This window comes from Diabrotica undecimpunctata, chromosome 4 (assembly GCF_040954645.1).
Source record: "Diabrotica undecimpunctata isolate CICGRU chromosome 4, icDiaUnde3, whole genome shotgun sequence".
Lineage (NCBI taxonomy): Eukaryota > Metazoa > Arthropoda > Insecta > Coleoptera > Chrysomelidae > Diabrotica > Diabrotica undecimpunctata.
In genome coordinates, this window is record NC_092806.1 from 71,574,604 (window position 1) to 71,599,337 (window position 24,734).

At 31.2% G+C, this 24,734-nt stretch overlaps 1 protein-coding gene across 1 annotated transcript in view; it reads right to left on the reverse strand.

Moving 5' to 3' along the window:
• Nucleotides 1-24,734, reverse strand: part of LOC140439663 (uncharacterized) — a 336,018-nt gene that overhangs the window by 29,370 nt on the left and 281,914 nt on the right. Inside the window, exon 3 of the mRNA XM_072529720.1 lies at nt 10,795-10,931. Coding sequence (XP_072385821.1) covers nt 10,795-10,908 — 114 coding nt within the window. The 5' untranslated portion in view covers nt 10,909-10,931. The remainder of the gene's footprint in view (nt 1-10,794; nt 10,932-24,734) is intronic.

Genomic DNA, 24,734 nt, shown 5'->3' on the forward strand with positions numbered 1-24,734 from the left:
AGTCTGGTGTCCATATCATCGCCAGGATTAATATTTTTATTGTACAGTCGAAACTGATTTTATTTTGTTATTAATTTATTTAGAATATATTTTTATTTAAATTAATACTGTATTTTTACTCCAGTCATCAGAGACGAAAATGCCACTGAATCCCTGAAAATCATACGCCAAATTTTGCCAAAAATATTAATTTTGGGATCTCAAAAAAGATGCAAAAAAGTTTACCACTTTTACCTACGGGTTTTCACCCCAAAACCCCCCTCGTAAGGGGGTAAAAATGCAAAAAAAAATCGAATAAACAAGAATCTGTACGCCGTAGAAAAAAATATTTCAAATAAAAAATGTAGTTAAGATAATTTTAAACAAAAATGTTTATTAGCACTTTTTGTGTAAAATGAACCGTTCTCTTAAAAACAACGCCTTGAAGCGACCGTCGCGTCGATTTTGAATGTCGGTTACACACGCGCCAAATTAATGTCCAATCACATTTGTATCAGCTCGACGGTAAAAATTCGATATATTTTGATTTAAGTAACCTATCAAGAAAAATTAAGATGCGTTTTAAAGGTAAAGAGATCGGCTTTAGTATGCAATTTTTGTATTTTGCCGCCAATAAATTCAGGTTTTAAATAAATAAACGTGGTGCGATTTTTGCAATTTTTTATGATTCTCATAGTGTTAATACAATCTATATCTTTTATTGACTCTCCACTATAAAATTTGGATTAATAAAGCCTAACTTTTAAAGCACATAGGATAAAATTTTAGTTTTTAATTTTTTACAACAAATGTGAGGCATTTAAAATACGTTTAAAAAGGCTGGGTTTAACCTTTTACATAAAAAATGATCTAAAATATTTAAAACTTTTATTTTTAATTACATTAATACGTTTTTTAAAAGAACCAAATCTCTGCTATAAACTACACCTAAAACCGTCTTCTTGAATGCATTTTCCGTGACGTACAATCGTTTAAACAATATGTAAACATTAAATTCTGAATTCATATTTCAAATGCCTCATATTAGTTGCCACAATTCAAAATGGTAATTTTTTGTTATACATTTTAAAGATTGATCTCTAAAAATGGAAATTTTGCTACGACTATTCACTAAAAGTGATCATTTTTATTAATCTCACGAGAATCGTAAAAATGACAAAAATCGCGCCACATTTATTTATTAAAACCTTTACATACACCTTTATAAAAACTGAGTTTATTTTTCGCAAAATACAAAAACTGCCTACAAAGGCTGCACTCTTTACCTTTTAAAAGCATCTTGATTTTTGTCGATAGGCACTGTGATCAAAAGAAATCGAATTTTTACCGTCGAGCTGATACAAATTTTATTGAACATTGATTTCTCGTGCGAAATTGACCTTCAAAATCGACGGTCGCTTCAAGCGTTGTTTCTAAGAGAATGGTTCATTCTACACAAAAAGTTATTATACACATTATTGTTTAAAATGATCTCAGCTACATTTTTTATTTAAAATATTTTTTTCTATGGCCCACAGATTCTTGGTAAATCGATTTTTTGCCTTTGTTACCCCCATGTAAGGGGGGTTTAGGGGGAAGCCCGGGAGTAAATGTGGTAAACTTTTGACGTGACGACGTCTTAAATTAGGTTGTGACTCGGAGTCATTTAAGAAAAAGTGTAACGCCCGCTCACGTCTGTTACAGTGAGTCGCCGAACGAGAGAGATGCCCGCCGGACCGGCGAATGCCTTGCGTCTCTCTCCCACTCAAACATGATCGGTCCGCTGCGCGCGGCACTAGAGAATTAGGCGCGTTGAATCGCTAAAGTTGAAAATCGTTGAAAGTATCGTCAGCTGTGTCTGTAGTGAAAATGTGGAGTGCTTAGATTCGTCATTTACAACAACTACAACAATAAAGGTAAATAATTGTACACTAATATTTCATTATCGTAAACTATGATTGATTGATTAATTGTTAGATTGACACAAAAGTTGAGAAACTGAGTTTATAGGTTATGTCATACTATTGACAAATGTTGATAGTGTTAAGTAAATTATTAGTTTAAATCGCTCTGCAATCAATCGTAATTCAGTCGATTGAGAAGAAACAGCGCGTATTGCTAGTCAAACATTTAAAATAACAAATTATAACTTCTAACCTGTCAAAACAGGGCGACCAAACAAACGAACTAAACCGACCAATCACCACGCGCGGAGTTAGAATTTAACTGTGTTTAGCAAGAATTTCAAATTCCAATTTTAGTAAATGTTTTAATTTTTAACTTTACCATTTACATTTACAAATTTTAATTAATTTCAAATTTATTTAGCAAAAATTTGAACCTTCGATCTGAATAAGTGTTTTGATTTTCAAATTGATTCTTTAAAATTAAAAATATTAAAATATATATAATCAGAAGTGAACGTCACATAACATTATCTGTACTTATTATTATTTAATATGTAGGCAAATACATGTGACCATACTTGGTAGACACAATTGGAAATAGTAATTTTTTATAACTGAAAAAAATAAATATATAAAATACTGGTAGCAAACAATAACTTCAATGATCGATATCTCCGCAACTAATTGATATATCGAAAAAATTTTCAATTAAATTTTGTAGAAAATAATAAGATCAATAATATAATATAAAATAAATAATATATAAAATAATATATAAAAATATAATATATAAAATATAAATAATATATAAAATACCTAATAAATCGGAAATGCAATTCTTATTTTCATTCAATTCCTTGTTCCTATTGTGCAATTTAATAATATTCATATCAATAAATATTCTACCGAGAAAAAGACGTTGTCACGTAAAATCTTCGCCCGTAAAACCGACTTTACAGGCAACCGATTTTTTTTTAATCTTTTTTGAGGTCCCAAAGTTAATATTCTCGACAAAATTCAGCTTGTTCGAATGATTGTTAGGGGTCAAGTCTCTGACGATATGACTATTTACTGAGTCTATTTACTGATTGGAATATTTACTGAGTATCTAACTGAGCTAAACCCACTACAAACATTCCGAGCCACTTATAAGCAGTAGTTAACGCTCGAAAAGATAGTACTTACTATTAATTTTATTATTATTTAAAATAAAATAATAAAATATGAAGTTCTAAGTAATACTTAGTTTCAGGCTATTTTTTGTTTTAATTAAAAAAATGTTATTGCATTTTTAAATGAGTTAAATGCATTTAAATTTTCTAATTACTTTTTTAAAATGTGTTTAATAAAGTTTTTTTTTCACAAAAAAGTATTTTGGTAACATGAACCCATTATATTGAACATGTTTACGATAATTTTAAAATATTTAGTATTTTTGTCATGAGTGTATATAGCAAGGAGAATATCATAAAACATAACTCCTATTCTTCATGTGACAGCCTAAAATAATAGATTTCATTACAATGTCATTTTTAATATCTTTTAGTTTTCCTTGTAATGTTCACAAAGTTGGATGTACAGTTTAATACCATGACGTGTAAACTTTAGTATTGGGTTGAAAGCTGTTTTAACATTTTATCGCGTCCTTCGTATCCAATACCTAAACATACTTTATAAAGTAAATTCTTTTTTAGAATAAATCTAATAAAGTCTACTTTTGTTTCCATTTTCACTTTGTGTGCATTAGTAGTAAACCTCTGATAAGTAGTTTTGATATTATTAAATACTATTTTTTAGCATTAAATTTAATTTTGGACAGTTCATCGTTTAACCGTTATTGCCTAACTATACAAAATAAATGCTTTTCCAAAACTACATGACAAGCACAGAAAAAAAAACAATTTTTGTAGAAAAAGCTTAACAAAACTGCTTACTTTGACTCTCTCGAATAAACCAAAAAACGCGAGATTAACATCACACGTCTCGCCACGTGATATTCAAAAGGAATCGGAGAAATATATATTTCATATTTTGCTGTAATGTTTGATAGATTTCAGATTAATTTTAGGCATTACATACTTGTCTCTGATATCACATATAAATGAACGTATTAATCAAAGTCAATATTCGGGAAAGAGCTATATCAAAATCATAGATCCGAGCAATTGGTTGGCCTGCTTTGTAATTATATATTTAATTAAAGAAAGCACGAACTTATACGAATATAAGGAAGATTTAAAATAGAGATATAACAGATACTTAAATTAATCTCAAATTAGGATTAACTATTTTTCAGTAGCCATTTAAGTTTCTTTTTAACGGCACCTACACCAATATAAGTTTAAAAACTGAAAAATCCAGAAACATCAAAATAATATTTTTAGAACACATTTACAATTAGAATGTCTGCTCTTATTAAAAACTTTTTATTTTAAAAAGTTTCACAATTGTTAAATAAAATAGTCTTTATTTGTACATTAAAAGAGAAGTGAAACAACCGAGGTAAGTAACGCTTAAAGGTTTTATTTTGTAAATTATTATCTTATTTAAAGTTTTTGGCAAAAAAACTATTTGGCAAGACAAAAAAAAACGAGCAAAAGAGTTTTTTTCGTCGCTTTAAAAATACTTTATTCATTGAAAATATTGCAATAAATTTTTGTTTGTCCATCGTTGCAAATAAAAAAGTTTTTATTTGCAACGAAATAGGGGTTCTTCACATCGATTCACTACTTTCGATAGATTCGTTTCTAGTCATCGCATATTTATTCTAGCAGATTGGCAAAAAAATAATTGTCATCTAATTAATTAAAATATTGATTGCTTGATCTGCTTAAATTTTCGTGACATTTATTTTCTCGTTTAAAAATAATTCCGTATAAATACAATTATAATTTGTAAACATCTTATTTAGTTTATACAAAAATTAAATTTACTATTAAATGATATATTATTTATATACCAATAATATTACTTCATTAAATTTAAAAAATCAATTTTGACTGGATTTTAAAACGTGAACGTTTTTTTTTATTTAACACAAAACCACATCAACCGCGCAGGGTTATTAGTGGATATAACAAATACATGAAATATAACATTAAATAAAATTGAATAACTTGATGCCTTTTAAATAGCTTAACACTGTCGAAATTTTTTTGGCAAGAACTGTCTTGAGATCATCATCTGTGAATCCGTGGGATCTTCTTTTTTCCTTGAATTGAGGACAATCAAGCAGGATTTGTTTCACAGTCAGTGGGTTAGAGCATGAAGATAGCTACTCCGCCACTGGCCTGTTGTGCTACTCTTTTTTTTTGGAAAACATTGATAATTTCGAAGATTTAACATAACTTGTTTAAAATGAGTTTCTTGAAGACATAAGATCTTTAAGAACAATTAATTTATTAATAGTTTTAACTGTTCCAAATGGGTATAAAACCCATTAAGATTCCACTGTAAAATAAAGGAATTGGACATGTTAGAATTCTGCCTGAGATAATTGTTCATCTGTTTCTTCTGTGAAAGAGATTTTATTGGGCTTTAGTTTTTTTTTAATCTAGTTATATTATTTTTTTATTTTGAATTGTGGGTATAAGCATGAACAAAATTAAGGATCTCAATTAGCTCGGTAGTTTCATTCGAGTAATCTTTTGAAATTATTTCAGGGTGTTTGGCACATATTGTATTTTCTAGAAAGTCACATATTTCATTATAATTTAGAATAAACGGTGGTGATTTATTTTGTCTTTAATTGACTCTAGTGAAAGTAAAAGTTCTTCGCGGGAATTTCTGGTTGACTTTTTTGACTTTTTTTTGGTTTGCTTACTACAGGAGAAGTAAATATCTGTGAATCGGTCTGTGGGGTATTTTCATTAGTGTCTGGAGAAGATGAGATGAACCTTTTTAGTTGATTAGGGACGTTTGTATTAATTGGATTTGGTGTTATTTCTACTGGAGTAGGATTTCTGATGTTGTTTGAGGTTGATGATGTTGGAGTTTTTAAGGAAGATGTTTCACTTCTATTACTTATGGATCCTGTCAGGTTATTGTTAGTTTCCATAATTTGTTCTGTTTGGTTATTAGAGGATTTTATTGTAATTATTGTGTTTTGAAAAGTTTCTGGGTGTGCACTAGCAGTAGATGAATTAGCTTTGTCAGAACTTTGTAGTTCTGTTTGGTTATCAGATGTATTTACTGTAGGTAATATGTTTTGAGCAGTTTCTGTGTGTACATTAGAAGTAGTGGGATTTGCTTGGTTAGAGCATTCAGCTTCCTGATGACCAATAGTCTTGCATTTTGTACAGTTAAATCCTTCTATAGAAAGGTATAAACGATAATTGGTATTATCATAAGAGATAATGAAAGAATCAGGAATAGATATATTGTCTAAAGGTGTAATAAATATTTGCCTTCTAAAACTCAAGACATGATTGTATTCGCTTTTAGGCATACTTACTTTTAGAAAAGTCATTTTTGAGACGTAGTTTATATCTGATGTAGTTCTTGTTCAATTAACGAGTTTTTAACAGTAGGACAAGCATTTGATATGACTAGTCTTTGAGCTGGAGAGATAAGTCTTTTTATTTCTACTTGAGTTTCTTTTATATTAAGATATTTGTGGGAATGTAGTAGTGAATCGAGTGCATTTTTAGATGATAGATATAGACATATTCTATTGTTGGCAATTCTGGAAGCGAAGGATACGTTACGTGGACCAACTAGTGAACCAACGGCGATGATATAGTCATGAACTTTAGTTCCTTCAATACTGGAAAGTATTATAGCTTCTTCTTTTGTTAGATCCTTAAACACTGGAATATGAGACGTGAGATTAAGTGTGAGTAGTATTCATAGTTTTATTCGAAGTCATGGTTGATTAATTATAAGTCCGGCCCTATCACCGGTTCGAAAACCGGTGTGGATTTTGACCCAAAACTGGATTTGTTTCTATTTCTTCGGAACGTTATAGGTTATATTAATATTAATATAAATACCATGAAGTGATTTTTGGTACTCACGTAACGTTTACTCGGTTGACTTGAAGGTAGCACTATAAAGATTTTCTCCAATAAGTTTACTACATTTTTACTGCCAAAGTTCACACACTACTTAGTTTTTAACCAGTTTTACTAAATGAAACTGTGAAAAATACTTTAATATTAATTAATATTGAGTATTGTTGAAAGAGTTTTAACTATATTATGTATTCTGACTTTGACATTCATTTGATCAACGTTAACGTTATATTGCCTGATTAATCGGAAATAAAATGAGCTCAATTTTTGGTGTACCTACTATGGTTTCCTTATTATAAAATAATCAAGGAAAAGTTAAGAATTGCACTAATTTAATGGAAATTTTTAATATAAAAGTCAATATAAAACATAAAAATCTACCAAAAAATGTGTTTAATACTTTTTGTTTTCTTCAAAAGCATTAACACCTCCTTGGTATGCTTAAAACTAAATTATTAATTTCGATTTTAGGCAATAAGATCCATTCCTGTTTAAGAAGAACTTGACGACCTTGCCTAGTATAAACATTGTGCAGATAAGGAGCAATCTATCTTTGAAGCATATCCAATACGTGATCGATAGGATTAAGATCTGGCGATTGCCCTGGTCGCGGTAAAAATTTAATATTCTTATTATGAAACCAAGCTCTTACTATTATTGCAGTATATGACCTTGCATTTTAGAAGATACGATCAATATATTGAGATTTATTCAAAGTGCTTTCTACAAAAACGGGAACAGTTCAAAAATGAAAAATTATTTCAGACCACATCATAACTTATAGTATGATTTGGGTGTTTGTCCTTATAGTAGGCAACTATATGGACAAACACCCTATACATACCCTAGTCTATTTGGTTGACCAGGTCCTCTTTAAACTCCCGCTCTTCTTAATTCAGGGTAGAGACAAAACTTAGTGTTATCTGTGAATAAAACAAAACTCCATTCTTTTAAACCCCACTGCACATGATCTTATGCCCACTTTAATCAAGTCCACGATTTTCGTCACGTAAAATGAGAATCCTCAATGAAAATCTGGCGTGCAGGTCTGTTTAATGTAAATTATTTTTTAAAGTTTGGTTACATACGGTAATGTTGTGGGTATTTTCTAAGTCCACATAGAGTTCACGTGCAGTTATATATACAAATTTCGATGATCTAATCCTACCACATACCGATCATCTCAAGGAGTAGTTTCACGTTGACGGCCACCATGTCTTTTAGTGACATTACCAAATTGTTCACATCGACGCCACAAATTCGAAATCATGCTCTGAGACACGTCAAAATGACGTGCAACATCAGCTTGTGAAAGATCAGCCTAAATCATATTTACAGCACTTATCATTTGAACAAGTATTAAATGTCGACACTCCATGGCATTTTTTGCATGTAGTAATCTTGTTTTAGTACAATTTTAAAGTATCTAAAGACTATTTTTAAAATTTGAAGTACTAAACGGTGATTTATTTAGAGGTACTTTTTTCAACAAGAAAAAACAATGAAAAAAATAAATTTTATTCCATGACTACGATTATATTGGTTCATTCTGAAGTTTCAATTGCAATTTCAATTGCAATTGCAATTCAATTTCAGTGCAATGGACAGATTAATTTACATAACATACCCTGGTTTGTGGAGAATAAGTTTTTAAATCGAATAATAGGTAGATATTAACAAAAAAGTTTTTATTGAAACAAGGAAAATAATAATGGTGTTCCTTAGACATTTTTGATGTGTGTACTTGCCATAAGATGTATTTCCAATTGATTTAAAGCATTATATGAATTAGTACTTTTGTATTTTATTATAAATTTTAATATATAGTGAAACTTTTCCATAACGGACAGCAAGCGGAAAAATATTTATCCGTTTTGTATACTTGTCAGTTGTGTCAGCAGAGTTATTGCTTAATCAATTTAAATAAAAAAAAAGTTTCGATTTGCTTGATCTTTAATTATACATTTTATCAATTTTGGTTTGTTTATTATTTTTTACAATTTCTAACTGAACATTTAGAATTACATCAAAATTTTTTTGACTTACTCTTGAATCACTTTTAAATATAAAAAATAATTCTACGTCTCTTAATTTTTCTTTATCTTATGCTTTTTATCTTAATTCTTAATCTGTTCGTTTTCTTTACAATTACTAACACAACTAGCCAAGTTTACTTCAGGATTTTCCGTCAATATGTCTCCATCAATCTCTAGGTAGGTCAAAAAATTTTCAACTTTATGACTTTCGCAACAAAAGATTGATACTGGCATATCATCTTCCAGGTCTTGTATCTCCTGATTTTCCACAATTTGTTCTCTATTACTATCGTTTTAAAAAAAAACGCATCTAATGGAACACTTTTTAATTTTTTTGGTTAAAACGTCTCTCCATGCTGCCACAATCCAAATTAAGACGTTAGAAATCGTTATGGACTTCTCCAGTTCAGGCGTTGATAAAGAACATTCTATAGATGATAAGATTATTCTCATCAAAAACTTTCTATAGTTTAAGTTTTTAAATATTTGTTGGTCTAACGGTTGACAAGGAGCTGTAGTATTAGGTGGCAAAAATATTATTCATATGTTAGATAAATAAATATCCGGATGGGATGTTACTTTGTCTAGAAATAAGAGAATTTCTCTTTTTTGATGTTTCATTTTTCTTTTATATTTGTGCAGCCAATCTGTCATGATATTTCTGGTCATCCAGGTTTTCTTATAGTAGTACCAGTCGACTTAAAGTTTATCAACATAAATTTTTTTAAAACTTTCACCATTCACCAAAGGTTTTTCTTTTTCCCCATTTATATTTGCTCACAATAATGCGGCCAGCCTTTCCTTAGTAGATTTACCCCGGTGCACTTTTTATTACGGTACGTAAAAGTTTTAGTTTTAAGTAAAGTAAGGCTTGATAATAGAGACCAGTCTCGTTAGCGTTAAAAATATCTTCAAGTAAATAGCCACTTAATAAATTTGACAGTTTTCTTTGCAACTTGTCGCTTGAAACGTCGTGAAGGTTATCGTCCGGAGCTTCTCCAGAAATTGCTCTTACTTTATTGTTATGTCTTAAGCAAAACTTGTCAAGCCAACCATTGGAAGATTTAAAATTTAAATTGAGTTTTTTCGCTGCCTTTAAAGCTCTTTCTTTTATTATCGGCCTAGATAATGGAATGTTCTGACTTTTAACTTTAATCGTTCACTCTAGTATCGTTGGCAACACCTTCAGATTTAATCTTGGTTTTTTGTTGAACATTTCCACTTTGACTATGCCACTTTTTTAAATCAGCTTCTTTCTTTAAAATGTCACAACTTGAGTTTTTTCTATTTGAATTTTACGGTCAAAGCTTGGACACTATAATTATTTTTGTCAGATGCTTCTATCACCGTTATTTTTCTTTCAAACTTAAAAACATTCATTTAGTCGAAGACGTTGGCACACTTAGATCAGAATATCGCAACTAAATTAGTGTACAAAGGATGAATAAATTTTAAAATGGGGTTTTCCAAATCAAACTCAATGTTCCTAAAGTACCTAGTTTGATGACCATAAGTACCTAGTTATATAATTAGTTTTACGGCTACAATAAGTTATGTACATAATATGTCCGTTGCTGGCAGGTAAAATAAAATAATTTCTTAGAAATCCTAAAATCAAATTTTGTCCGGAGTCGTTGTGAAGAGGGTCCGTTGTTTGAAGGTCTCTTCCTATTTACCCACATATGAAATGTTTGACGGTCTAAAAACGGTCCGTTAAACAGATGTTTGCGTTGCGTAGAGGTGTCTGTTAACAGCAGCTGTTAACTGTATTCTAACTCAGTACAGATCAGTATCATAAAAATTTACAAAACGACTCTGCTTTGTTGGGTCCCTATCGTTACTAACTCATAAATAACTTACCTGATTGTTATCATCCAGGTTCTCGTCTCCAAGGTGCCTAGCGTGAGATGCTACTAAAGATGCAGCCAAAATAATGAATAAAGATCTAACAAGGAATTGGCACATATCTTGCATTCTGTTTATGTTGCTGATTATTTCTGAAACAAAAAAAATTATAAATATAGTAAAATATTAATAATAAATTTAAATAACACAAATTTGTATCGTCTAATATTAATTGTTTATAGTTGTTCTAATAATAACATTATTAAATACGTATGTATGTTAATAAAGTTCATGCACGAGATTGTTCATACGTGTATACTTTTCAAATGATTAAATATCTACAAACAAATAGGAACATAAGCAAAAAGTAGTAATATGTTTGTACGGAAAATAATACCTTAAATTTTAGTTTTATTGATCACGATGTCAAACAAATTATTTAATATAATATCTGAGCTATCGAAGAAATACTATACGTACACTGAGTTTAAAGTGACTTTTTTTTTAGGCAGTTATTCGCTCCGTGCGTGACCATGGTAGGGGTACCTTGAAACGATGACAGCGTGCGTAGCGGCGAAATATGACAAAATTGGACCTTTTCGATCTTTTTACGCATAAATTTGATCAAAAATGGGTGCAAATACATGTTGCGTATTTAATTGTGCTAATATTAGCATAAATAGTGAGTGTATTACTTAATATGAAAAAGTAAATATTACATAATTTCATTTTTATGCAATTGAAATAGGAAAAATTTAAATAATTTAACTTAAATTATATTTCATAAGGCTTCAAGCAAACTGCAGGCCTGATGACTTTAGCTTTTATATCATAATTTTTACTATCATTGTGTTTAATTACATGCTCTTCCACATGCAAAAACTTGATTTGCTAGTACTAGATTTTTCCCTTTCGTTTCCGTTTGGGGTTGAAAAAATAAAGTTGATGAATTTTTAAAACTCAGTTTTTAATACTACATTTATTTTGTACATAAACCGACAAAATATAATTAAAAAACTAATTATTAATACTTGTCAATTTCGTATCTATTTAACATATGTTTAACCTCAAATTGGGAGGTCCAAAACTGTCAAGTGAATTCGGTAGATGTCGCGTCAGTCACGCACTGAGCGAATATCCATAGAATATTTTTTAATTATCGCTAGTAGAACTATTAAAGGAGAACTGTTAAAAAGACGTTGTTAATTTTACTGGAGGGTATGGCTATCAACGAAAAATTGAGGAACAAGAAACAAAAATTTCAGTCAACTCAAAGAAAACTAAGTGTGAGGTCACCACTAAATTAGAAGTTGCTAATACATACGACCAATAATTGGAAGTACTATAATTAAGAGAAAGGATATAAGAATAAAGTTACGCCCAAGGATGCCTAGGTGCTACGTTTTTTTAAATCTTATTTATGTTATGAATACATGGACTCTTAAACAAGTACTTACACAAGCTCTACAAGCCTTTGTACTTTTTCGGTACCAAAAAATCCTATGAATATTACAGATCGAAAGATTGTTAAATCTATAAGTATTAGGAGCGTAGAAACTAAATCAAAAATATTATCGGTTATTAAAGACGAAAACTTAAGACATGTAATCAGAATGACAAAATACCGAGCAATGCAATTCATTGATCAAAAATATTCTAAGTAAATCATATCAAATTTAAACGTACATGATGATCATTTTAAATTTATTTTAGGAATAAATTAACAATGGCTGAAATAATACACACACATGCAACACTTTCACCAATACATAAAAGTAGTTACTTGTTAAAAATTATAAAAAATATCGTCCAATGTTTATGATTAGAACATTTATAAGAAAATGGGTAGCTCACAAATCTCTGAAATGGTCGAGACATTCACCAGGACAAAGACATGCGAAACAGCTTATTATAGAACATGTGCCAAAATTTACAGCAGACCTATAAGCCAAGACAGAAAAACAATCAAAGCTTTAATAGATCTGCTAACAAGACAGTGTAAGTTGAATAGGCAGTTCAAGCTGATGTATTGGCAGATGATGACCTATGCAGATTCTATCACCTAGATAAAGAAACAGCAGAGCACATTTTGTGTCAGTGCGACAGCATGGCAAATGTGTGATTCCTTACAATAGCCAAAAAACTCATCGGCAACAAACTACATAGAAGGTTTAGTCTCAAAGCTATTAAACCCTTCAAAATGGGTCAGGCTGAAGAATGTAATTTAGGATTAAATAACTAAAGTAGATCTAAAAAGATTGAAGTAAAATATTCCAAAAACCACTTCATTAAATCTGTCTATTTATCTTTCTATGTTCATAATTTAAATCCATCTTTTTGTCTATATGAATGGTTCACAAAATGTGTCATTTAGATTATTAGCCACAATTAAAGGTTCAAGTACGTTTATTGACGTTTCAATTTTCACTTCAAATCGTTCTCAAAATACTAATGTTTGTATTTTGAGAACGATTTACGAAGTGGAAATTGAAACGTCAATAAACATACTTTAACCTTTAATTGTGACTTATTCCCATTTAAATAGTAATTACTTTAAAATGTCACAAAAAAATAGCTTCAGAACAATACTATATCTGTTATTCTATGCACCTGATCTATCGTTGGGTGGCTTGCTCTTAACCTAAACTGATGATTAAGAATTAAATTTTTTTCCTTTATAATCGATTTTAGTCTCTTTAGGAGTAATTTTTCGTATAATTTAGACATGACAGGGAACAGTGAAATAGGCTGGAACAGTTTTCCTGGATTTAGTGTCATTATAATTTCTGCCACCTTCCATATCTTTGGTATGTACCTCAGCCTAAAGGAAGCTTTTATAAGATATTTTAATTTTATTATAGATTTTCTTGGAAGTTGCTTTAACACTTTCCCAGAAATTAGATCAAATCTAGGAGCTTTTTTTTATTTATATTTTCTTTTATTTTCAAATGTACTTCTTTTGGAATTACAGGGCTAATCTCTATTTCATCTTGATCAGAGAGCTTCTAGTTACTTATTTCTTGTTCTTCATCTGGTTGAAAATTATTTTCTAGATGGTCAGCAAACCTGTTGGTTTTTTGTATATTGCTTCTTGCCCAGCTACCATTAGTATTTCTAATTGGTGGATTCTGGAAGATTGGCCTTTTTAATCGTTTGGTAGCCTTGCACAATGAGTAATCAGTAGCGCTATCATTTGATAGTTCACTTAGGTAGATGCTAACCGATTCGTTTTTAATTTTTTGAATTATTTTAAATTTATGTGTGGTATTATTTAATCTAGTTTTATCAACTGGTGCTCTAGACTGATGCCACTTCTAGACAACGCCAACTAGATAAGAAGACTTAAGAGAACGAAGCCGTTTGAGTAAGTGCTATAAGTGAAGGAAATTGAAAAAGCAGAGCAAAGTGCTGCTAAAGTGTACACGTTAGCTAGTAGTACTATAATATATTACAGCCTATGGAATATAGCTGAATGTAACCTTAGATAAGTTTTTTGTAATATTTTGTATATAGAACAAACTTGCTTATTGATCATAGTGAATGATCAGATAGCAATAATCATAAGATTCCTGTTGGAGTTTTATTAAATAAAAAAAAAAATAAATTTAGTTGTTCATTGAGTGGCAAGACCACTATTCTGGAACGGTGGTTAACGTTTTAGCCGGAACACGGTTATTACGACACTACATTGATGTCTTCTGGCCTAGTGTCCTACTCGGCTAAAAGATGCTTGGATATCTTGCTCCATGACCTTGGATGTCTAAAAAAGATTTCTCCACCGTTGCCGGCCAGAATTCAATGGATACCTTCTTAGACTCTTACTGGAATCTGGAAATACGCAAAAAAAATAGAAAGTAAAAAAATAGAGGAAAAAACAACAAGAGCCACAATAGATGCCTTAACGACATAATATGGCAAATCAAACACATTGCCAATAAGACTAAATGAAGAATATATAAAGTGTGTATATGTATGTAATAAAGACATTATGTTTAAACTGTGTATTAAAATAAAAAACGGTAAAATAAACATAATAACAGTATGAAAGAAGGAAGTGCCATAAAAGTTACTTCAAATAAATCATCAATTGGATATCGAAGCGTGTACGGTTCTAGAAATAACTAAAGTGATAATATAAGCACGGAAAAGGAAAGCGTTCTAATAAAAAATAGCAATTTGTCTAAAATTAAGGGATAAAAAAAAGCAGAAAAAAATAAAGATTCTAAAATAACCAGTTTCTTTCCTATGTTACTGTAATTAACTCGGTTAGTTCGTCTTCAAATTTCAATTTCTTTTTATTATATCCGCACGTTTATTCACAATAAGTTTAAAACAGGTTCTATTCAAAAATAAATTAGTATGAATGAATAAAACTCATATTCCTTAGTTTGACTTTATCAAGTAAAGTAAGTAGTTTTCTTTAAACTGTAAGTTACTTCTGAGTTCGTTTTTGTTAGAAACATATTATCTCAAATATAATATATGATTCCAAACTTCGAATGTTGTTCAGTATAAAAGCAAAAAAGTAAAACCGGCTCTAAAACATCTTATACTTTTATATTTTTCAACTTAAAGCTCTGAAAAATATTCAGCATAATATAATTTATTTTAAAATACCGCTTTCCTACATGAAACTTGATATTTTGCAGCAGCTTTTAACTTGAGAAACCCTTTCCATTTTTCATGTTATGGGTCGAATATTTAAGTAAGCTATATTTTTCTACCAACTTGTTTTAAAGGTGAAGTCTAAACTCAATTTATGCCAAATTATACGATGTGATATGAGCCTCAAGATTAAAAATACTTTATATTCATATCTTTTAATGTGATGTCGCTTTAGGTTTACACCTTATTATAAGAAAGTTTAAATTTAAATACATACAAAGTAGACGAAGTTTTAAATGAGGTTAAATCTTAAAATAAATATTTATTAAAAATTATTTACGTAAATAAAATAATAATTATATTCTGTAAACTTTATACGATGGCTACTCTAAGTTTAAAGGATAGAACCAATTTAAACATATCATAGCCTTCAAACCCGTGTTCCCTAGGTTGCATAAAATTAAGGTTAATTATTATTAGTGATAAATTTTACTATTATAGCATTTTATAGTTTTTTTTAGTAAAAATTAAATAGTGGGTGTTCACCGAGCCCAAGTCTCTATATCTAACGGACTACTCATCCATCTGCCGAGTTGGGAAAAATCTAACATTTTATCCTTTTCCGTGATAACTTAATGAAATAATTTGACAACATAGATTTCCACTCGTATATACCTCGAGGAAGAGTGTAATAATGCGCATGTCCAAGGGTACTGGACAACGTAACTAAATATGAGTAGAATTGACTTTACTTTTCTTGTATTAATCTAACACGCGACCAAGCATGTCATCTTTTCAGTTGTATAAAATCTAATGAAGCGACTGAAAACGTAGGTCAAAATTTTCAAGTATAATTTTCTAGTATTGTGTCTAGATAGATGGATATTTACCTATATAGATAAACAACGTGAGGCTCAGTTACCCAAGTCGTACGAAGACTACTTACTACTAATCACGCTACCTGGGGTTCGGTTAGCCTCTAAAGGTTTAAAAATAGTTTTAGATTATTGAAAATTGGTTTTTCAAATGCTGTAATTGAAAACATTTAAATCTCACGAATCAGAATTTAGAGCTTATGCGAGCACATTTTCAGCGAAAAAGAGATTGCCATCCCACATATTGTGGCACATCCCATAATGAAATGCGATTCCACACTCCCCTAGATGCCATAAGGTTCAACAATAACAGTTCCAGAAAGGATAAACAAAAATTTGATAACCCAACTCCAATACGTATGATGTTTGACAGTTTTATCCAGAACTGCTCAGAGTTTTGTACTTTAAGTCAAAATACAAAAATTGACGAGATGTTAAAGGCTTTCCGAGGAAGATGGCGGTTTAGACAATATATTGCTAACAAACCGGCAAAATACGCAATTAAAATTTATGGACAGATGTACAAACCCATTATACAAATAATATGAAAATTTATGCAGAAAAGCAAGCCGAAGGTCCATTTAAGTGCCAAATGATACCTTGTGACTGATACAAGTATAGTAAAATGTCTTATCCAGCCTATAAATAAATCTGGACGAAATGTCACCATGGCCAATTATTTCACCCCGTTGCCTTAAGCAGACGATCTCTATATTAACTATAAATTAACAACTGTAGGCACTTTGCACAAAAATAAGCCTGGCATACCACCGGAATCACTTCAAGTGAGAAATAGCCCTATATGTAGTGGCATGTTTGCTTACGGGAAAGACTCTAATAAATATACCCCCTCAAAAAAAAATCTTTTTTTTTTTGAGAACGATTTCCGAGGGTGAAATTGAAACGTCAATAAACGTATTTTCCCCTTTAATTGTGGCTTATTCCCATTTAAATAGTAAATATACCCTGACATTCTATTTTCTAAAGAAAAATAAGTACGTTCTTCTTCTTTCCATCATCATGACGATAATTTAATTGACCCTGAAACACATGATGCATACAGACCATACATAACTTCCTTCTACAATGACATAAAAGGAAGAGTTGACGTAGTGGATGGGCTCAAAACAAAGTATCCAGTAACTAGGAAAAGTAATAGGTGACCGTTTACAATATTTTGTTCATTACTGAATATAGCTACAATGTACTTTCAAATTATTTGTAAAAGTATTACCCAAATTTTTATGCAAAGAAGAAAGTATGTTGCAAACTTGTCCCGGAGTCTTTAGATACCTTATATAGAAAAAAGAGATTTAGTCACATCTCTGCATATTCCATTACGCCAAAAGATAAGCAACGTTATAGGAAAAAAGATCACCATCTCGCAAATAAATAAGCATTTTCTAAATATCTTATCTTAAAGTTAAGAAAAAACAAGTTCACACAGCATACCTGTTCGACTTGCAGGAACACCTTCTGCAAGGAGCATACGTCCACAACAACGTACGTATGCTGTCAATACACAAGGAGAAATAAAGAGTAGGAGTATGAGTCGTAAAGAATTTTATAACATTACATAATGGTTATATTTAAGTGTTTTTTCCGTTTTTTTTGTATCTATTATCTTTTATTTTAGCGTTTGTTCCGTTTTCATATATCGTTTAAGTTTTTATATATATTTTTTTAATAATTGTTACAAATAGATATTTGTAACATGAAAAGTAAATAACAATACAATAAAATAAAAATCGCTTGACAAAAAAGAGCGCGGCTGCTCTCGGGTTAAAGTCGCAGACACGTAATATTTTATACTGCTTCATTTCAAATATTTTTTCGGGTAGCGTGTAATTAGAATCATTAACCTAGAAAACTTGACACTTTTTTTAGGGTACAGACATACCGACGATACATGGATGTGCGCGGTGGAGGTCGCGGCGGCGGTCGACGTTTACATCGATGATGGGTACAACATTATCGAAGATACACCTTTCTTTCAGTGTTCTTTGCGGTTTCTTAAGTGACTGACATGTGTTCCGGGAAAGTTAGATGTTTTACAATATAAAATCATGTACATGAGTAGCAGTATTGGCGACAGTGAATGTAGGCCTTCTTTAAATCGCCAGCTTTCGGCTCATTCTATAAATGAAAAAGGCAGTATCTAGGAGAATACCATCACCTAATTAAAGAGCTTAAGATATACCATTCAGACAGATTTTATGCTTATATGAGAATGAGTCTGGATACATTTCAGTATATTTATTATAGCATCCGTATATCCGGCGAATGTCAAGTGGTTTGAAAATCACCAATAAACATGTAATTTACCACGCGATCAACAGCTCCATCGCGATGTAAAACAAACTATTTTATTCTGGCATCGACATTGCTATAAACCGCGATGATAGGTCGCGAGGGTGAAGGGGCAAAACATCCTTGAGATATGAGAATGTTTGTTTTGACATCGATGTATCGACCGCGACTGCGACCTCCACCTCACACATCCATGTATCTTCGGTATTTCCATACCCTAAGTCCACTTTACTGAGCCGTCGAGTCGACAGGTAAATGAAACCATGATGACTGTTCTATTGACATCATGTTTGGTAAGTTTCTACTTACGTTAAAATAATACTATATAATTACGTTATTCCTGACTTCCTAATGTACTTTTTATTACCACTCATACGAGGATATTGATCATATAATAATTGCTCCGACAGACAATGTATAATGTTTATATTTTAAATATTATGTTCCATTAATATTCGAATATTTAAATTTAGAATTTTTATACTTCTAGAACATTTTTTTATCTCTTCTCAGAGAACACTGAGAAAGAATTGAAAGATATGCCGGGAAACATCAATTGTAACACATATACAAACTTAGTTAAACAGTATGAAAGTATATTAAAGTTAATATTGTCTTGTTTTGGATTAAGAATTTTGTTAAGATAATTTTTTAAAATCTAAACTACTTCAACTCACATGCGAAAAATCCAAATTTTGAAGTAATCTAAGAATTATATGGAAGCTCTATTATATGGAAGGTGTTTTACTGTATCTTATAGTAAATCCTAACACGTTAGTAGACGTCAATCTGCTAATAAAAAAGTACTTTGAAAATGGATGGATATCTAAGAAGTTTTGACGTTCCTTAAAAATTCTTCAGCCATAATAGTTTGTTGCTCCATTGATCCAATCACATTTGAAAAATAAGTAATTTTGTAAACCAAATATTTGTTAGAATGATTTATATAATTCTGGCTGCAATATTTCTACTACATTTTTACAATGTAACTTCTTAATCTTTACTAAGGATATCTTGAAACCGACGAAAGCGCATTGCGGACAAACTTCAGCCAAGATATAGTAAGAAGAGAAAAACGGAAAACAAAGTTAAATCGCTAGTCTTACCCATGAAGCGTGATCACTCCTAAGAAAACTTAGAAGTGACAAACTAACAACTTGAGAAATCGATAACAACTTCTTTTTCTTCTTCCGTGATAACTTCCTTGGTGACAATTCGCCAATTGGCGGGTTGTTGCCTCTGTGAAAGTTTGTTACTCTTGTGTGGTCGGCCAATACTTCTTCTATCCTGTACACTACATTTTGTTTCGATCTTATCACTTGTTATTTGCTCTCAGCGTGTTTTTTATAATTCTTCTTCTCATTCCTGCTGTGTTTTTGATGAATATGTCATTATTGGTCTTATATTGGCCTTATATATTCTTAATTTCATCTTACGTCTAACATGTCAGTTATGATATATAGTGTTATTAAGGCATCCTGCTTAACTGTTTGCTATTTGTATTTATTCTCTTACTTCTTTTTCAACGTCTCCATAGATGGACAGTGTAATCGCTAGGTACTTTATTAATTTAATGACTTGGTCAGTTCTAACTACATTGACTTCCGGTTTACATCTTATTGGTTATTTACTGATTACAATCATTTGTTATCATGTATGACGGCCAATTTAGTGCGAGTGTACTGAATACACCGTAGCCCGTAGTTAAAGGCTAAAATCTTTTGCTATTATAATCTGTAAACTAGTCTTTGAAGGCTATCTTTATTTTGGACTATGAATTTTGCATCGTCTACGTTACAGAGAATTTTAATTTCAATATTTCCCATTCTGTCTCGTCTTCCTTTATTAACGCAAAAATATGACATTAATCCCCATACAGTTGCATCAAAACTAGTTCCACTCCACCTTTAAAGTTGCATGCAATTAAAAGTGTACAACACAACTATTATAACAAAAAAACTTAAATATCTAAAAGCTACCTGCCATTAGATTTACTCCACAGCGATCACTAAAAAAAATTTTAAATGCTTCTTACGACAATAAACCTAACAAGACAACTAACATCGATAGCACAACTCCTGTATTTTTGATTGAGATCTTAAATTTTATACAGATATACTAAAGTTAGGTTACCTACCAAATCCCTTCAAACAATTAAAAATTATAGAGAGTCTAAAATAAGAAAAAGCAGCAAATAAGCCAGAAATTAACGCTCCATTGACTTACTGATCCTCAAAAAAATTAGCACAAAGCTACTCAAGAAACATTAACTAAACAAGAAGGATTTAGACCACAAAGAAGCATCACTGATCAAGTAATCTCTTGAAGTACTTACATAAATCAGGTTACCAAAATAGGTTGAATACCTATGTGGAATTTGTTCACCTAACTTTTGCATATGACACAGTCTAGATAGACAAATTAATTTATTAATTCTTTAAAATAATCTCCTTCAAAGCGACTTCTTGACTCCTAAATAATATGCTGAGAGATAGAAACTTTCATATAACTACCGGAAATACAGTAAGAAAACAAAGAACTCTAAACAAGGCCTTTTTTCAGGGCTTCGCATTTATAATGCTACTATTTAGTCTGTATATAGCTAATATGCCCCTACTAAATTTAAAAAATTTAGATATGCAGACAACTGGGCACTTGAAACTCAAAACTCTTTAATCCAAAACTCCTCAGAATATCTTACCGAGTGATTCTAAGGTTTTTAATGTATGATAAAGTACTTTAAACAATAGAGATTTACCTTTTCCAATAACACCGAGGTAAGCTATTTTTCCTTAAACTTAAAGAATACATGGACAACCAACCGCTTACTCATTCTTATGAGTATTTCTTAGCAAAACTAAGAACCTAAAAACATATCATACAGGTGCTCTAGGAATTGTATACTGCACAACTGAATACTACTCTTCTATAAGTTGTAACGAGGAAGATCTCTAACAAGATGGATCGACGAAATTCCAGGAATATCAATTCCAGAGATCTTTGGAGACGGACAGTAAATAACATCATGATGACGACTATACTTCCTCCGGTGAGTCCAGATTATTATCTCCATGTATCTTATATCTAAAACGATCATGTTTACACCAATATAGTACCAAAATCTTTGCTCAGAGAGTTTCCATAAATACTTTATATAAAATACAGACCGCCATTTCCAATACACAGAGACATATCTGAGACATATCTGATGCCTGTCATATGCCTGATACCTGATTGTTTGTGCTCTAGAAAACCGCTAACGAAAAGTACAATAAACTTGAGTTTTAAAATATCCAAATAATTCGCCAGTAAAATAATATGCCCAGCAACAGACTACGAACGTGTCACAGATATTTCCCTTTACAAATGGATAATGATAATATCTGCTGATTATCTAGTATCAAAATTACCTAATGCTCTCTGAGGAAATTTGATGGGAGACCTACTGGACTTTGCCTTATCGACACCGGCGTCAATTAAATACAGATCTGGATGTTTAATTATAATACTATGTTGTGTATTATGGTGTTGAATCGTGGACCTTGAACGAAGATATGTGCAGAAAACTGGAAGCATTTGAGATGTGACTATATCGGAGAATGCTTAAGATCTTGTGAACTGACCGAGTCCATAGGTCCTCAGAAGAATGAATAAAAATCGAGAAGTACTGACCACCATCAAATCTCGAAAGTTACAGTTCTTCGGACATATTATGCGAAATGAATCCAGATATACTCTTCTTCAAGCCATCCTGCAAAGAAAAATATTTGGAAAACGAGGTCCAGGAAGAAGAAGAACATCTTGGTTAAAGAACCTCAGAATCTGGTTCAATACAACATCTGTGCAACTTTTCCGCGCTGCTGCAGATAAGATAAAGATTGCCATGATGATCGCCAACATTCGTAACGGATAGGCACATCAAGAAGAAGAATGTTGTCTACTATATTAACATACGCAAAATAAATGCGTGTTGTTACATATGGTATATATATCAATCGGTTTTAAAACGTCTTGCGACTTGTCCGATGCCTAATTTCCATGTCACACTATCATCCCCTTGGCTCACTCTAAGATCTCTTGCGCTCATCGCCTTAGTTACTTCCTCTCTTGAGAGGGTCTTGAGTTATCCATCCTCTGGACGTGTCCGTATCATATTACATATAGTAACTGGATAAATCCTAAATGCCGCATTGAAACTTGCTTTACTTGCATCTTTTTCAAGAAGCCATTTTTAACGAACTTAACATTTGGTGAATTTTGTGTAATTGTATATTTTTGATTAAAGTTTATTTATAGTTTACTAAATACGATTTAAAACGAAAAAAAATTATTGGAAATTGTAGATAAAAGAATTGGTTTGTGTAGTAAACGTTTCGACATTGCTACCTGAAAGATCTTTGGTATATATCCTTAATTTATTTTTATTTAGAAAATCGCATCGACCAAATTGCCATTAGCGAAAAATTAATGGATTACACTGGGTACCATTACTGCATTACAATTTGGTTTATTACATATTGTGGTACTTATTAATGTCTTTCAAAAAAATTCAGAGTACATATTGTTAAAGTAACAGTCTGCACCTAGAGCTTCTAGAAGTGTTCATGGTATCTTGTTGTTACTTTGTTGTTGATTGTAGAGGGGACATTCACATATGTAGTATGTGCATTATTGTTAATGTCGTATTACACGTTTCACATCGCGGCGGTTTGCACTTTTTAATTAAGTAATCATGCGTTAACCTAGTATGTCTGAGTCTGAGGCGCGTTACTATTATTTCTTGGCTTCTTACGTAGGTAACATATTCCATGTGTCTATGGTGGGTTTTAGTTGTTTTAATTTTGAATTCGACACATTCCGTTTATTTTTCCACGCACTTAAGATTGATTTTTTTTATATAAGCTTTTATATTCGTTGATACCGATGTGTTTCATTCAGCATTCAGGTATGACAATATCAAACAGATGCAAATGTTCTTCTATTATTTTATAGAAAGGTTTAACAGAACGGTAATTTGCATTGAGGTTTGGGAAATTATCAGTAAAAGTATTTCTATAGACAGAAATTTTTGCATTATCCTTAATTTTTGTTGCATACGTTAGACTACGGTAAGCTCTTCTATCATTTAACCACAACTTTCAATCGGTGTTGTACAAAAGGCTCCCAGACATATTCTGAGTGCTGTATTGTGAATAGTGTCGAGCTTTTTAAGTACTGATTTCGATGTCGACTCGCAAGCTATAGCCGCGTAGTCTAGCTGTGATCGTATAATAGTTCTGTATATAACTAACAATGTACTCCTGTCTGAACCCCAATTTTTGTGTGCTAGAATTTTTAGTAAATTTAATCTTCTGTAACATTTACATGTTATATTATTGATATGTCCTTTCCAATTCAACTTTCTGTCAAAAGTAACTCCTAGCAATTTTAGCGAATCTTTTTGTTGTAGTGATTTATTGTATAGATATAATGAGATTGGTGTACTGACTTTGTTTTTAGAAAATACTATATATTTAGTTTTAGTTGTTATAAAGATAAATCCAGTTTTCTGGAACTCTTTTGCAATATCTAACAAAAAACTTTGTGCAAGTTGTGAGAGATTGTTTAAGTTTTACTTTGACCAAATATTACGAGATCGTCAGCATATAAGCGGCCTTTAAGTGGAAGTTTTAAATTTCGTAGAAAATCATTTATGGCGTTTATAAATACCGTAGGACTTTATATAACAGATCCCGAGGAATCCCATTTTCTAATTCCACTTTTGACGACAAGTTACCATTTACTCTAACTTGCATATACCTTTTATATAAGAAGTTTTTTATAATGCAAGGCAGTGTCCTTTAATTTCTAAATCGTACAGTAATCTGATGATAAAGTGGCGCCAAGCTGTATCGAAAACCTTAATTTTTCTATCTGGATTATACATAGGCTTCAGCGTCTAATAACTAATATGTATGCTATATACTGTAGTCTTTTGGGTCGAGACATTTCTCCAAAATACTAAAACTTTTTTCTCTTGCACTTGATTGTTAACTGGACATGAGATCCAGTTTTATGCTTTTCAGATCAATTAAAATGCGTTAATTGTATTTGTTATTTGTTACCGGTTCATTCTTCTTCCACGTAAATAATTGCTGGCAACTCATAGCAGAGCCCCGATTGCCG